Here is a 17,433-nt window from a genome sequence, read left to right on the forward strand (position 1 = left end):
AGTGCATAAACCATTTTCTTACAGTGTTAAGTGCTTGCATTTCTAAAATAAGGGCAATGATATTTATATCAGGGCTATTATTACCACCACCACATTAACTGCATCCAACAAGTGGAGCATGTGTATGGCATATCTAGTGTATCAAATTCCCCTGAGCAGTTGCTGACCCCAATAAACAAAGAAATTTATGTTCCCAAAGCAACACGTCGGAATGCTGGTCAGAGGGCAATCACATCTATTCTTCTTAGATATTTTGCTTTCCATAGCTTGAAAAAACAACACTCCCAGACCTGCTGTCACAGCCTCAATGTTTTGGTGGACTAACAGGAAAATCCAGACACATTTTATATTTTTCCACTTCTATCTAGTCATCAATTAGCCAGCTTTCTCTAGGGCCACTAGACTCACCAAACTCATCACACTGTCCCTGCAGGTACATGGCTTAGCCATTACAAGAAATGCAGATGAATAGATTTTAGAAATCAGCTGTCAGCCCTGAGGAAGAAGCGACATAAGACTAGGAAAAAAAAAATCAATGAAAAAATGGTTACTAAACTTTCTGTAATGTTGCTCTTTGAGATGTGTTGCACATGTCCATTCCAATGTAGGTGTGCGCACGCTCTGAGCACAGATGCCAATATTTTCCCCCTTACTGGTATCTGTTGGGTCAGCTCTACTGCCCCCTGGTGTCGCACACTCATACCATTGATATAAAGGGCCCTGCCAACCCTGCTCCCCTTCAGTTTCTTCTTGCCGACCGCCTCCAAGAGAGGGGACAGAGGGTGGATTTTGGAATGGAGATGGGCAACACATCTTGAAGAATAACAGTTACAGAAAAATTAGTAACCATTTTTCTTCTTTATGTGCTTGCACATGTCCATTCCAATGTAAGTGACACACAAGCTGTTGTACTGGAGGTGGGTTTGGAGATTAAGGACAGGCCAACCGTAACACAGCCTAGCTGAAGTCGGCATTGTCTCTGGCCAGTTGTGTAATGGTGTAACGTGTCATGAACGTGTGAACCGACAACCAAGTTGCCACCCTGCAGATGTCATAAATTGGAAGTTATGCCAAAAAGGCAATGGAGGAGGCTTGAGACCTTGTAGAATGGGCCGTTATTAGCTGGGGGCAGAATATCTATGAGCTCCTAACATGCTCCGATACACAAAGTAACCCACAACGAAATTCTCTGGGCAGAAATGGGGAGACCTTTCATTCTTTTCGCTATCGCTATGAACAGGTGAGTGGATCCACAGAACAGTTTGATTGTTTGTATGTAAAAAGACAGGGCACGCTGAAATGTCCAACAAATGGAGGCACTGTTCCTCTCTATTTGCATGTGGCTTAGGGTAGAACACTGGCAGAAAAATTGCTTGATTGCAATGGAACCGCAAGACCACTTTTGGAAGGAACGATGGGTGTGGTCTCAACTGGACCTGGTCTTTGAAAAAGACTATATATGGGGGCTCCAGGTGAGGGCTTAGAACTTCGAAACCTGCCTGGCCAAAGTTATGGCCACCAGGAAAGCTACTTTCCAGGAGAGTGTAACAGCGAACATGTTGCCAGAGGTTTAAATGGGTCATGAGCTTTGACAGGGCAAGATTTAGGTCCCACGTGGGGGTGAGTATACCCTCTCCAGACGCTTGAGAAACCGGATGACCATGTTGTGTGAAAAGACAGAATGGCTGTCAATCTTGAGATGGAAGGCTGAGATAGCCACTAAATGTCCTTTGCTCAGTCAAGGTCCTAGACCTTGTTGTCTGAGCAGAAGCAGGTAATCTATAACAAGTTGCAGAGATGACTGCAAGGGCAGGACTTGACGCTGGGAACACCAGATGGAGAATTGCTTTCATTTTGCTGGGAAGCGTGGCTCTGGTGGATTGCTTTCTACTGCCCATTAGGACCTCACTGACTTGCTCTGAGCAAACTAGTTCCTCCGGATTCAGCCATCAAGCTTCCAGGCCATCAGATGAAGGAATGTGAGGTTTGGATGCCGCAGCCAGCTGCAATTCCTGGATATCCAGTCTGGGTGCAATGGAAGCTGCAGTGGTGTCTCCACGGACATGCCTAGGAGGATGGAGAACCAAAGTTGTCTGCGGCACGCCGGGCTATGAGGATGACCTGTGCTCGGTCCCGCTTGATCTCCATCAAAAACTTGTGAATCAGTGTGATAAGAGAAAATGCTGGAATGCATCTGCAAGAGACCCTGAGCTGTGACCTCTCAGGCAGCAGAACTGGTAGCATTTCCTGTTGGTTTGGGTGGCAAACAGATCTCTAAAGGGAGTCCCCCACCATTGGAAGATGTCCTTCATGATGTCTGGATGGAGAAACCACTCGTGGTGAGAGGAGAAAGATCAGATGAGGTGATCTGCCAGCTGGTTCTGAGTCCCGGGAAGGTAAGATACCTCTAGGCTGATGGAGTAATTGATACAGAGCTCCCACAGGCGGATTGCTTCCTGGCATGGGGGGGGAAGAATGCGCCCTGCCCTGCCTGTTTATGTAGAACATAGTCATATTGTTCGTGAGAGTCAAAATGCATTTGCTCACCAGGTGGGGCAGAAATGCCTGGCAGGCTAGACGTATTGCCCTGAGTTCCCTGACACCGATGTGCAGGGAGAGCTCTTCTTGGTTCCAAAGACCTTGAGTTCTGAGGGACCCCAGGTGGCTCCCCAGCCGAGGGCCAATGCAGTGCATATCAGAGACAAGGATGACTGGGGATTTGAGAAGGGTACCCCCACACATACTGTCTGGGTGTCCAGCCGCCATGTCAGCGAGTTGAGGACCTGTTCTGGAACCGTGAGCACCGAGTCCAGGTGATGGCAAGAGGGGGAGCAGACTGCGGCTAGCCAGGATTGTAGAGGTCTGAGTCTTAGTCTCCCGTGTTGCACTACGTGTGTGCATGATGCCATGTGACCCAGGAGGCTCAGGCACTTTTGCATTGTCATGATCTGACGATCTTGAAGAGATTTTTTCAGTAGGGCCCTACCTAATTCATGGCTATGAAAAACGCATCACGGACCATGAAATCTGGTCTTTTGTGTGCTTTTACCTTATACTATACAGATTTCATGGGGGCAACCAGCGTTTCTCAAAATTGGGGTCGTGACCCAAAAGGGATTTGCAGGGGGGCTGAAGATTATTTTAGGAGGGGGTCCACAGTATTGCCAACCTTTCTTCTGTGCTGCCTTCAGAGCTGGACAGACGGCCAACAGCCGCCGCTCTCCGCCGGGCGTCTAGCTCTGAATGCAATGCCCCGCCAGCAGCAGTACAGCAGTAAGCGTGGCAATAACATACAATGCCACCTTTACTTCTGCGCTGCTGCCTTCAGAGATGGGCAGCCGGAGAGTGGCAGCTGCTGACCGAGGGCCCAGCTCTGAAGGCAGCAGCATAGATGTAAGGGTGGCAATACTATACTATGCCATCCTTACTTCTGCCCTGCTGCTGGTAGCGGCTCTGCCTTCAGAGCTGGACTCCCGGCCAGCAGCCACCGCTCTCCAGCCACCCAGCTCTGAAGGCAGCACCGCTGCCAGCAACAGGGCAGAAGTAAGGGTAGCAGTACTGCAACCCCCCCCCATACAATAACTTGTGACACCCCCCCCCCCCCCAACAACTCCTTTTTGGGTCAGGATCCCTACAATTACAACACCGTGAAATTTCAGATTTAAATATCTGAAATCATGACATTTATGATTTTTATAATCCTATGACTGAAATTGATCAAAATGGACCGTGAATTTGGTAAGGCCCTACTTATCAGGAACACAATCGAGAGTAACCAGTCGTCCGGACATAAAGCCCATGCTTACACCAAGTCGAGTAGTGCTCCGATGAACTTTATCTTCTGAACCAGGATCAAGGTGGATTTCTGGACATTTAACAGAAGGCCCAATGCTTTGAAGGTCGATTGGATGAGCCTCCACTTGAGACCAGACAGTCGTTGAGGTATGGGAACACGTGGACTCTCCTTCTTTCTGAGGAAGGCCGCTACTACCACCAGGCACTTCGTGAAAACCCACAGGGCGGCCACCAGGCCAAACGGGAGCACCGCAAACGGACAGTGGTTTCGGTTCATTACGAACCTTAGGAAATGTCTATTTCTATATTTCAGGTTTTCCTGGTCACAGACATCCTTTAGATCGAGGGCAGCATACCAATCCCCAGGATCCAGCGAGGGAATGATGGAAGCCAAGGAAACTTTGCAGAACTTCAGTTTCTTGAGATATTGGTTAAGACGTTGCTGGTCTAGAATGGGTCAGAGACCACCTTTAGCTTTCGGAATTAGGAAAGAGCGGGAATAGAACCCCTTTCCTCTCAAGTGAATGGGAACCTCCTCCACAGCTCCGACCTGAAGGAGGGACTGGATTTATTGCTCCAATAAGGGCTAGTGAGAAGAGTCCCTGAAGAGGGACATGGGGAGGAGGGAGAGGAAAGGTGGGTTAGGAAGGAATTGGATGTTGTAAACCCAGTTCTATCGTGCTAAGAACCCAGTGGTCTGAGGTGATATGGGTCCAGGCATCCAGGAAGTAGGAAAGGCGGTTGGAGAAAGGGGGGTAGCTGGATCCAATACATAAGGGATTGCAATATCGACCTTCAGCATCTTGTCAAAACGAGTGTTTGGACGACCCAGTGTGTCTGGGGGCTAACTGCGTAGGGCCTGTACCTAAATCCCCATTCCTCCTCCACTGTTGGTCCTGCCTGGCAGTCTGCAGGATCTAACGGCTCATCTGCTGCGGCCTATACTGCTTCCTTGAACCTGCTGGTACATAAAGTCCCAGGGATTTCAAAGTTGCCTTGGAGTCCTTAAAGCTGTGCAGTCTATCCTCCATCTTCTCTGAGAAAACCAAGGAGCCCTCGAACTGGAAGTCCTGGAAGGTCTGTTGCACTTCCTGGGGAAGCCCTGAGGGCTGTAGCTGCCTGCAGGGATGCTCAAGCCATGGTCTTTCCTTACCCAATTAGAGAGGAAAACTCCAGCCTGGGGAAGTAGCTCCCTAAATTCCATCAGCGACTCCCACATATTAAAGTCACAGCGCCCCAGCAGGGTATGCTTTCTGCCCAAAGAGGTCCAACTTCTTAATATCCTTTGCTTTGGGTGTAGAACCCGGCTGTCCATGGTGATCTTGCTCGCAACCACCAATGACCCCCAGGGGGCAGGGAGGGGGGAAAGAGAGGGGAGTGCGAAAAAAGAAATGTGTACCCTTTGGCAGGAACAAAGTATTTACGCTCCATGCACTTTGCCATTGGTGGGAGGGAGGGCTAGGCTTTGCCACAGGGCCTTAAATCGGTTCCATGATGGCATCGTGCAGTGGTAGACGCACTCTAGACAGGCCCGCTGGCGAAAGAATGTCCAGGAGGCCATGGGTCACCTCCTTGACCACCTCTGCTTGGACCCCTAGGCTTGAGGCTACCCATTTCAATAGGCCCTGGTAAGCCTTATGGGATCATCCAGAGGTGGGGAAGCCCTGGTGCCATCACGGCCTCATCTGGGGAGGAGGAAGAGGAGGCTAATGTTGGACTAGGCACCTCAGCTGGTTCTTCAGCATCCACAGGAGCCTGCAGGGCTTCCTCTTGGGGCTCGGTGCTGTGTTCGGTACCGGAGTCCATTTCTGGGGTATCCCTGTGCGGTACTGAGGGCACGCTGGCTTCTGAAACAACTGAGTAAGAGCATCTCAAGAGATGCCCTGAGGTGGGGGAAACTCCCACGGGTTCCAGAAGGGCCACCACCTGGTAGGCGGACCCCATGGATATGATGGCCAGGCTCCCGGTGAAAAACTCGGTGCCAAGCTGGGGTAAGAATGGCTTGGGGAGCAGCAGGGTCAGCTGCGTTGATGGGGGAAATACGATCCCACTTCCGAGTCCAATGATGACGAGTTATGCTGTGGAGACCAGAGCCATGCCGTGCCACTTGGTGCCTGAGAGGGTCACCAAGGAGATCTTGCAACTGTCAGCGACAGTTTTCCCTTGCACAGCTATTGCAGCACTGGGCAAGAAGCTGGTGGAGATTCCCTTAGGCACTGCAAGCCTGGGAGGCGGGAGAAGTGAAGCAGCCACGGCGTGCTCGGGAAGGAGACGGGGCAGGGGTGATCTGGGGCGGGGGGGGTGCCTCAGGGTGGTGGGTGGGGAGCTGCCGCAGGGGGGGTGCCTCAGGGCGGAGGGGAGGGTGCCTCAGGGCTGGGGCTCGGGGACGGGGGGGGCGCAAGGTGAAAGTTTTGCCTAGGGCGCGAAACATCCTTCCACCGGCCCTGGTGCCATGACCACGCACAGCGCCGAGGCCAGTCTTAGGGCCGCCTCCATGAGGAAGACCTTCAATCGAGCAGCTTGGTCCCTCTGAATCCAGGGCTTAAACTCCTTGCAAATTTGGCAGTGGTCTTTTCTATAAGCTTCCTCTGAGCACTTGAGGCAGCTTGAGTGCGGCTCGCTCATAGACATAGACTTACTGCACGAAGCACAAGGCTTGAATCCCGGTGACCAAGGCATGCCTAGCACCAGGACGGTGGACAACTCCGCTATCTCAGAGCGGAGGAGACCAAACTATCTAGAAACTCCTAAAACTACACTAACTATGTACACTAAAAATGAGAGAAAATCCACTAAGAGAAGGATTGCCTAGACAATGAGGGTTCCAGCAACTGTCACGAGCAGTAAGAAGGATCTGAAGGGGATCAGGGTCAGCAGAGCCCTTTATACCGATGCTATGACTGCACAATGCCAGGGGTGCTAGAGTTGACCCAATGGATACCACTAAGGGAAAAAACTCCAGCAACTGTGCTTGGGGTGTGCCAACACCTACAATGGAATGGACACGTGCAAGCACTCAAAGAAGAAGAAATCTTCTAAAAAGGAAGGCAGCTGCCCCCAGTGCTGAAAAAAGCCTAAGGAACCCTCCATTCCAAACTTTACCTAGTGTTTGCTTGATGTGTTTCTCTAACAACTTTACAGGACTGCATTACAGTGGTAATGCAGACTTTACAGCCTGCATTACCACTCTTTTTAGTATGCCAATCATAAAAGAAACATACCTCCTAAATAAAGCACGGAAGGTGTAAGAAAAAATAGCAGCGATCAAGTGAGCTAATATTAAATATTTTCTATTAAAGCAGAGTATTTTAACACTAGCCAAGCATACAGACAGAAGTACAGTTATCACAGTTATAGAAACATCCATGCTAAATAAATGACTTTTTAAGGTTCTGCTATGAAAATTCACTATCCAATATCTTAAAAAAGTGTCTCCCTTCTGGTGGGGCACTATTGTGGCTGTGCCTTGCTTTGAATTACAGCATTAAATATGCAAAGAGTGATTGAGGACCTTTTGAAAAATTACACTTCCCACAAGGTAAACCTTGGCTTCTTTGCTTATCAGTGGTATGTATAGGTTTCTGTTTTTGCTGGTTTCATACACGACAGTAAAACAATTATAATAAAAATCACACATGAGGAAATTGAAATCCAAAGCCATCTTTAAAACCAGGATTCTCCTTCAATATAAATAAGTGCACAGGCAACATACCATAGCATAAAACCCAGGGGTATGTGGGAAAAAAAAGACTCTGTAGGCTGTGATGACATTCTGAGTCTACTGTCTCCCATGACAAGTTGAACTTGTTCATCTGATAAATATCATTTACATAGTTTTGCTGGTAGCTTCAGGGAGGCAATGAGCATTTCCACCTAACAGTTCTCTCTATGAAAGTGTACGTGGCAAGGAATGCTTTCACAGTCTTGGTTTACTGGATTTAATACATTATTTTATCCCACAATGCATTGTAAAACTTTATCATTCATTTATAATAATTCCACTTGCCTTTACAAGACAAGAAAAAATGAAATAGCCCTGTTCAATATCCATATGATGTTATAGATATTGAGAAATGTGTCTGAACTTTTTGTAGCATGTGAAACATGTAAATCAGAAATCTGTTTCCCTATTTGTGGTCTCAGACTGAATTTAACCCTTTTGAATCAAATGGGTTTGATTATTTGTTGTTAATTTAGTTCTTTTTCCTGTTCGGAATCCCAATTTCTACCAATGAATGCTTTATACAAATATTCATCTGTGTGAACAGCCTTTGAATTGTTCTCAAGCTGTTCACTTCAACTATTTACAGTCTGTAACTAGTCACCTCTGCTTACATTCTCTGACTGGGTGACAAAGTTTTTAAATTGGAGAGTAATGAATGGTGATCAAATAGCAAATAATTAAGGCCCTTCTTGAATCGCTGGATGACTGTTAAATAACTGTGGCTGAGTTACAGACAAGACATGGAAAAAATCACGGAAAAGTAATAATGAACCTTTATTAACTGCGGTAATGTGGAAAAGCCAGAGAAGACCTATTTGTTTAAGAAAAAACTGCTGGAATAATATAAACACTCAAGTATTAAGTTATGCCTAATTTTTTGGTGATAACCAGACATTTTGCTGCAACTATATTCAGTCATTAATGCGCAGGGGTGACAGCCCAAGCCCCAGCCACCCGGGGCTGACAGTCCGAGCCCCCAGCCACTATCAGTTTGGATAAATGAGGTTCTATTACACTAATGGGGAAAAAAGTGTGTGTTGCAAACCCGAAAATGCATGCAAAATTGTGGACTGCACAGCAAGCTAATAAATATCAAAATTGCACTGGAAGCCTAATATTGAGGAATCCGCAATTGCTGCACTATCACAAATTAAGAAGGGCCTTACACAATACATTTCTGGAATGAAAGTTTAGACGATAGAAATTTGTGCTAAAATCCATCAAACATCTGGGATTTATGAGTGTTTTCTTAAGTGTCTGTAAATATCCGGATGATTATCAAACAAAAAATACATTCCCATAAATAACAATGAACTCAACTCACGTCTTCTTGTAACACACAAATTTTTGTATTTTTCCAATCATCTCGACTTTTGTATGTTCTTCATACCTACGCTTCCCCTTCCTCTTACCTTAATGTACACTCAGAAGCCATCCACTCCCAGATCGGTTCAATTTATCTTCTACCCTGTATATCATCCTCTCACACAAGGCCACCAGCATAACTACAATCCAGTCTGAATTTATATCCTCATCTAGAGACTGACAGTGACTCCAAATTTTTCATTTTAATTGAAATAGTGTAACCAAGCTACCACACGGCTTCATCATCAATGCTAAGTAATATAATGAACCTTAGCTGAGCTTCCTTTAAAAGCTATAAGGAAAGAAAGACCGACATTTCCAGCCTTTCAAACAGTGTAGATTCACTATAACTTTCATAGATTAAGTTTGCTTAGTCCAATAAATGCTGTTCATGTTGAGAAAAGATTACCAGATCCTACAAGGTGTTCAGCACCTCCCAGGGAAAGTTCCAATGTGTTCTATCAGTACCAGCACTCTGCAGGGGGGAGAATGCTTTCCTGTAGCAGAAAAAGGCATCTCTGAACAACTGAACCAACTCCATCACTCAGATGACTTTGAGCAAAGGAGTCAGCAGTGATCACCTACTCTTGATTTTTAGAAGCTATTCTTCATCCCAGACTAGCAGCTATATATATGTAGATATACTGATTCTGACTGTAGACTGATTTCACTAAGCTTAAATTGTCTCTAGATTCCAGAAAGTTTTCCCAGTTATACCCTAAGAGTACAGCTGATCAGAAAATTGTCCCCTCTGAAAATTCCAGCTGAAAATCCAATTTGGAAATGCCTCCTTGATGCCTTATGCCCCCATTGTTCTCTATGGGCCTGGCTCCCTGACTAGACTACATCTCCCACGGTGCATCATGGCTTCCCTATTGCTGAGCCATCATAATGCACCCTGGGAGTCCTTGGCCATGGTGCATCATGGGAGACGTAGTCCAGCTGGGGAACCCAACCCATAGAGGAGAATGGGAGCTTTAGGCACCTAAACTACAACTCCCATGAGGCACCACAGTGGTATTCCCCTATCAAAATGTTTCCATTTTCAGGTGCTTGATGTTGAAAATTTTTGTTGAAAAACAGTTTGGATTAAAAAATTTCAACCAACTCTGCCTAGAACCCACATACATACACTGATTATTATTACCTTTCTCTGGAAATAATCCCACTGGGGGAAAACGGGACTACTCACAACAAAGTATGGTTCTACTTAATCTGTGAGTAAGGGTCACAGAATCTGCCCATTGATTTTTTGGTCAGGTATGGAGAGGAGGAGAAGGAAAGGAGATGTTGCATTTGTTTGAGCACAACCAGTATACACCAAGCTTACACACGTCTCCCAGGTGTCCAGAAAGTGACTACACTGCCAGTGTTCCAGCAGTTGATCCTCTTAGCCTTTTACACGTATAAGATTTCATTCTAGTTTTTATTTAAGTTTTTTAATGTGTGCACTGTTCAGCACTTCGCAGGATTTCACTGATCCTGTTAACACACCTGTCATAATTAAAATGCTACATGAAATATATATGTGATCTCTAGTGAAAATTAAAGCGTCCGTCACAATGAACCAACTCCTCAAAACAAAAAAATACAAATCACAAAAACAAGTTGGAAAAATAACTATTGAAAAAGGGTATACAGAAATGATATGGTAGAATCTTTTAAGGAAGGCTTGAAATATTGAAATTTTCACAGTTAAATGACAGTTATTGCCTATTTCTCCCTCCACCGATAAAATACAAAAATAAGTGTCATAGCTAAAAATAATAATATATACAAAGGGAACTTTCAAAACTTATGCTGCACTTGCCGACAATGGGTGGGCAATTAGTTAATAAGGAATTAATATTCTAAAATAAATTATTTTATCTTCCAATTATTAAACATGCAGTGACTTCAGGTATCAACAGACAACAGTATCTGAAGGAAGAACAGGAGTACTTGTGGCACCTTAGAGACTAACAAATTTATTTGAGCATAAGATTTCGTGGGCTACAGCCCACTTCATCAGATGCACAGAATGGAACACACAGTACCTGAAGGCTAATCCTGTGTCCTGGCACCTTTGCGTAGAAGCTTCTGAAAGCCACCCAACCAGCAGTGGCTACTCAACACTTACATCCTACTCATGACTCCACCCCGCCTGGGCACTGAGGAATGACATTAAAGAGGCAATGAGCATGCATACGGTCTCCCAAGGTAATGGAAGACTGGTTTCTCCAGTTGATTGACAGGGGGGTAAGAGGCCAAGTTCCCTTCTTCCAGCACTGTCCTTGGCTGACAGCTCCAAAAGGAAACAAGGTGAGTGACGTAATATCTTTTACTGAGCCAAATTCTGTTGGTGAGAAAGACAAGCTTTCGAACCACAGAGCTCTCCTTCAGGGCTGGGAAAGGTACTCAAGAGTGTGACAGCTAAATGCAAGGTGGCACAGATTGTTTAGCATAAGTAGTTAGCAAATATGCTAAGGGACCATTCAAGGTAAAGTGACTCATTGACACCTCTGCAGTCATAGGACAAAGAGGCAATTAGTGGATTATAGGTTGTTGTAATAAACCATAAATCAAGCATCTCTGTTCAATCCATGATTTTTAGTGTCTAGCAGAGTTATGAATTTAAGCTCCCAGGCTTGTCTTTAGAACGTGTTGTGGATGAGAACTGAGAGGTCAGATACGAAGTGATAGCTGAAATGTGTTCACCCACGGGTGGGAGGGTGGTTTTGTCTTTTATCATTTTTCTGTGTGAGTTCATTTGAGAGCATAGTGATTGTTTGGTTTCGCCCATGCTGAATAGATCTGGGACCAGCACGTCTACAACTACACTGCATAGCTCCAGAAGGAAGCAGACAGCCAGGAGAAAAGACAGGGCTCTCTCAGGCAGAAGAGCCAGCACCCCAGGGCAGTCAGCAGAGGAAGAACCCAGTGATCCCCATTCCTAAAGAGGGAAGCAATTAACCCTGTAATAGCTGCATGGGAGTTACTGCAGCTCTGTCGTTCCAGCAAAGGTTGAGACATCAGGAATTCCTGGGCTGTTTTTATACAACAAAACACGTATTGGTTACCTCCTTGGGAATAGGGAGCACTGGGGAGTGGAAGTGGCCTGTGTTTATATCAGTGTGTTCTCCCTCTAGCCCCATGTCCCTAACGCTCCACACAGTGGTGCAAACAGAATTTATTTCTTACCGGTACGCAGCACCAGCTAAGGGGGGGGGGGAGAGAAGAGGCGCATGACGTCCCCATGTGACCCCACCCTGCCCCCAGCCCAGGGCCCCACACTCTCCCCCTCCCCATGATCCATCCCACGTTACCTGGAGAGGGGAGCGCTCCCATGGGTGGACATGGCACAGCTGCTGTGTGGGCTACTAAGAGAAGAGCAGGGCTTGCTCTCTGGAACAATAGCCACTTCACAGTCACACCTGCTTTGGGAATTGCCAGCAGAAGAGTTTCAAACCAGCTCCCTCTGACAGCAGAGAATATTTTTTTCAGACATGCTGACAACCGAGCCCGGTGCGGCTGCACTGCCCCCAGCCCCTTCCCCAGCCCTTCCACGCAGTTGCGTCTGCTGAGTCCTGTCCGGGATCTGTACAGCAGCCCCACCAGAGGACAGCGCTGGGTGGACAAGGCAGGGGGCAGTACAGCTGTGCTGAAGGAGCTACTGGCATGGGGTTCTGCTCCTTTTGTGCTGCAGGGCTCTTCTGGAAACTGCAACGGTGAAAGCACCAGACCGTGGGACCTCTGGGTGGCCCCATGCCGGCAGCTCCTCTGGCACGGCAGCCCCGCCCCCAGCCCTGTCCTCTGGCGGGACTGCTGTACAGACCCCGGACAGGAGACGTACACATGCAGCTGTGTGGAAGAGCTGGCGGCGGTACAGCCGCACTGGAGGAGTTGCCACCCTGGGGCCACGCGGTGGCCACATTCTGCTCCTCCTGTGTCTTTCCAGTACGCCGTACCAGCTATAAATAGCTTACTGGTACAGTGTACCGTACCGCCCTACTTGCACCACTGGATCCACACCTCACTCCCACAGAGCATAAGTGAATCCACTCCACCCCAGTAGGCATCAGGTCTGAGTCCTCGGGATCCATCAATCTAGTGAACAGCCAGTTTCTGCAATACTAAGGGCCCATCACATCATTTACTGCATGGAAATTGGCCTGAGAAAGTAGCCCTAGGATTTGTCATTTCCTGTTAGGCTAGCAACAAACAAATATTTAAGTTTATCAAAACCAAATACTTGAAAATAAACATTGACATCATCCATCAAAATTCATTAAAACACAAAACTGAAAGCCCAAAGACCTCCAAGCTTAGCCATCTACTACAGTGGGCTAGTTCGCTGATAAGATTCCACTTGAAATACAGAGATTGGTTATGGCAACAGAATCTCCGGAAAAATACTGTCACAGGAGCAGAGATGGCAAGAGGCTAACCCAAGAACAAAAGGGTTGGAGTGCCTATGCTGGCTTGTCAGCTGAAGACAGAGCAAGAAGCAAACAGCCGTGAGAGGAAACATACTCACCACAAACAGCATTTTTTCCCCACTCAGAAAAAGCCAGTGGATGAGGTTGTTCAAACAAACAATAGATTAATTCAGGAATTAATGACATGATATCCTATGACTCGTGTACATCACATTGGACAACCCATAAAGGGTAAAGGGTCCTTTCTTCTCTGTATTTCTTATCTTTGGTGGGCTCTAAGGGTCAAATTTTCAGCAAGTCTCCCTAATTGAACCAGCTGCCTCAATTTGCATGGCCTCAAACTAGCATTTACACATGAAACTGTGGGTTTGGGCATGTGCAAACATATACTCCTGCAAACTATTAGCACAATTAAGGAAACTGGCTGAAAATTTGTCCTTAAATAAAACTAAGTGTTGTGCAACTTAAACAACTTCTAAGGTAATGAAGGACAGAGGGCATAATTAGCTGATATGTTTGTGTCCCCACATCTGATCAAATTTAAGCAGTTTGGAGGGGGAAGCAAGTAAGATAGCAATTTTAGGTCTTGATGCAAAGTCCGCTGAACTAACGGTCTTTCCATTGACTTTATTTGGTTTTGGAACAGGCCTTCACTAGTTTTTCCCCTTGGAGGTTAGGATTCCAATTTGGCTGAGGTAATAAATAAAATTTGCTTGGCAGCATAGGCGCCGACTCCGTGGGTGCTCCGGGGCAGGAGCACCCATAGAAAAAAATTGGTGGGAGCTCAGCACCCACCGGCAGCTCCCCGTGGCCCTGCCCTGCCCCCCTGCTCCAGCTCACCTCTGCCTCCGCCTCCTCCATGAGCACGCCGCCACCTCCTGCTTCTCCCCCCTCCTCCCAGCACTTGCACCGCGAAACAGCTGATTTGCGGGGCAGGGAGGGAGGGGGGAGGAGGGGAAACGCAGCGCGCTGGGGGAAGAGGCGGGGCCGGGGCAGTGATTTGGGGAAGGGATCCAATAGGGACAGGGAGGGGAAGGAGTTAGGGCGGGGACTTTGGGGATGGGGTTGGAATGGGGGTGGGGCCAGGGCCAGGGATGGGGTGGAATCGGGGCGGCACGGGCACCCACAAGCGCTGGAGAAAGTTGGCGCCTATGCTTGGCAGTGCCAATCTCTGGGCAACAGGCGCATGCGTCTTCATTACCAGTACACCATCCAGTTTTTGGTGGCTGATAAGTAGAAGGCTTCAGCCACAAAAAAATGGATGGCGTATTTGTGATGTAGATGCATGCCCATGCCACACAAGATTGGGACCATCAAGAAAATCTTATTTATTACCTCAGTCAAACTGGACTCTTAGCCTCCAAGGGGAAAAAACTAGTGAAGGTCTGTGGCCGCTCTTTGGACTGCCCCAGCTGGTGAATCTGCCTTCTGGCTTACAAGTGTGTTTAAAAACTGTAAAACTATGCATGGCTGACCCCTCACTTACAAACACTGTAGCCTGACTTGAACCAGAGCTCCTTTAGTACAAGCATTCATGACACTTACCCAACACTTTTTTTTTTTAATTAAAGTTAGCAGCTTGTAGTGATAAACATGCATCTTTCCTGAACATACTGTAGCTTAAGACATGAAACACTCAACTCAGCTAAGGACAGCTGCTCAGAAGTTTAAATAGGGTGACCAGACAGCAAGTGTGAAAAATCGGGACGGGGGTGGGGGGGTAATAGGAGCCTATATAAGAAAAAGACCCAAAAATCAGGACTGTCCCTATAAAATCGGGACATCTGGTCACCCTAAGTTTAAAGGACATTTTCAAACAAAGTGTCATAAAGCAAATATGAAAGGGTGTAATTGTGGCAGAGGTACATGTGTGCTGTACCTGCTATTGCTCATAAAATGTTAATTCTATGAGTCAAACCAGCTTGGGGTGGGGGGGAAGAGAATATAAACCTGGGAGGAGGTGCAAAGTATAACAAGACAAGGGAGCGAGAAAAGGGAAGGAACTTACTTGATTTTACTGAAGACGATGTCAACATCCGTGATTGTCACATTCTTCCCATCTATCACATGACAGTCCTTACATAATTTTGACCAGTTTTTCCCATGCAGTTCTTTTCCTGTGGCTCTGGTATCTCCGTGGATGGCAAATTTTCTAAAAGCCTCTTCTAGAGCACTAAGCTCTGCTGCCATGGCCCCTTCATGGGAACTGTTTGACTCATAAGATAGCCTTTTGGCTGCTCTCTCTTTTGCCGGATCTGCAGGAGACTTTGGAGGAGTCTTGTTTGCAGGTTTAGTGGACTTTGTTTTATTGTCAGCCATCATGCTGCAAAGAGGAGGGGGAAAAAGATCAATGCATTCCCTGCAGATTAATATGCATAGTTTACCTTCTTTATTAGGTTGTCCCTTGAGAACTAGACTTTCCACATGCTACAGTCCATGTTACAATCTGTGAAGGGAGCTTACACTACACACTTAGTAGTAACTTGATACTTTCTAGTAGGGTTTATGTACATGGAGAGCTAGTGTGTGGCAATCCAGGGTGCAAATCTACAGCACGCTAGCTGAACTCAAAATGACAGCATTAACCCTCTTACTGCACACTAAATGTTTGAAATAGCAGTACGTCAAAACACACTATGGAACTTTTAGTGCCTAGAAGCAAGGTCCACACGGCCAGGGATTCTCGTTAAATTCTTGGACAGCGCCCTTCTGTTAGCAAAACTAACTACGAGGTAAAAGATCTGGGCACTGACCTGCTATAGCATGCTGGATTCAACACCTGCAGGAAGTAGTAGCACTAGAAAAGCATGTTCCTATTCCAGATGACGCTGTTCAGATTTGATTTCATCTGGTCCCTCTGCTTTACTTTCTTTCACTCACAGTCTGATATCAGGGGTGCTAGAACAATTTTTATAGTGGGGGTGCTGAAGGTGGAAACCATGTATCTGGTTGTTATTACTACTTCAAGCCAGGGGGTGCAACAGCACCCACAGTACCCCTAGTTCCAGCACCTATGTCTGATATGCCCTTCTGGAGAAACTTGAGCACGCTGCTAGTTAGCATAACACCTGTTTGCCGGCAGTATCAAGAAAGAAGAAGCAACAATACAAAAGAGCAGTACAATTTCTTACAATTAGAATCTTCCAACACTGGTTTATCCAGAGCACTCATCAGTAGTAAGGGGAAAATACACAACTCCAATCCAGTTCAACCCTCTCTGGATATGGGCTGGAAAACTGTGTGTACTTACTCTGTGTTTGCTTCTGAAATGGGTAAGAGACCACAATCTTTTAATATAGTTTAGTTAATTTGTGTAGAGAATACCACATGTGACCAAGTGTGGGTTTTACTCCTGAATTACGTGCAAAGTCCTTTTTGTTTGATCCCAGTGCTCACTATGGTGAAAGTGTGAAAAATCAGGACAGGGGTGCGGGGGGGGAGAGAGCCCATATTTAAAAAAAAGCCCCAAATATCAGGACTGTCCCTATAAAATCAGGACATCTGGTCACCCTAGTGCTCACATATGACAGCAATGAATAGTATATAATGCCTAGATTAGATTTTGGCACAGCTTCTGCCTCCCCTCAGGCCAGTCACCAAATTATCTGATGTAACCTCAGAGGACTCAGACATACCCACATTTCTCCTTTTCCTACTTAGCCTGAGTCCCACACTCTGCAACAGCAGCTGACCATCAGCTATTTGTTGTGCAACACCTGCTGATCTATTTGGGGCCTTTTCCAGGATAGAGCCTGGGTTCCAAGGACATGCCCTTAACCTGCCCCAATACGCACCAGATACAGAGACACCAGGCTGTATTCAATCTCGAAGTGCAGGTACAGGTTGTAACAACATGCAACTAAAGACCGTACCACTGGAATTCACACTCTTAACAAGGCACACAAATTTCATGTGGCCAATGATTAGCATCTCCCACCCTTAGGCAGAAGGGGGGAGAAAACAGAAGGACAAAGTTTAATATTGGAACAGTAAATTTCCTTTTTTCTAGTATTTCAGATTTCTTGTTTAAACTATAATAATGTAATTCTCATTTGAATTTTCTACCTTAACTCATTCTTAAATTTACTTCCCAGACAAAAATATTTAAGAAATCACTATATTATTTCACAT

At 46.4% G+C, this 17,433-nt stretch overlaps 1 protein-coding gene across 6 annotated transcripts in view; it reads right to left on the minus strand.

Moving 5' to 3' along the window:
- TPPP (tubulin polymerization promoting protein) overlaps positions 1 to 17,433 on the minus strand; it is a 123,629-nt gene that overhangs the window by 75,069 nt on the left and 31,127 nt on the right. For all 6 annotated transcript variants that reach the window (XM_005296518.5, XM_042841973.2, XM_005296517.5 and 3 more), the window contains one exon: positions 15,311 to 15,625. In XM_005296518.5, the coding sequence (XP_005296575.2) occupies positions 15,311 to 15,625 (315 nt within the window). The remainder of the gene's footprint in view (positions 1 to 15,310; positions 15,626 to 17,433) is intronic.

The sequence above is a fragment of the Chrysemys picta genome, chromosome 2, assembly GCF_011386835.1.
Source record: "Chrysemys picta bellii isolate R12L10 chromosome 2, ASM1138683v2, whole genome shotgun sequence".
In the NCBI taxonomy this organism is placed as follows: domain Eukaryota; kingdom Metazoa; phylum Chordata; order Testudines; family Emydidae; genus Chrysemys; species Chrysemys picta.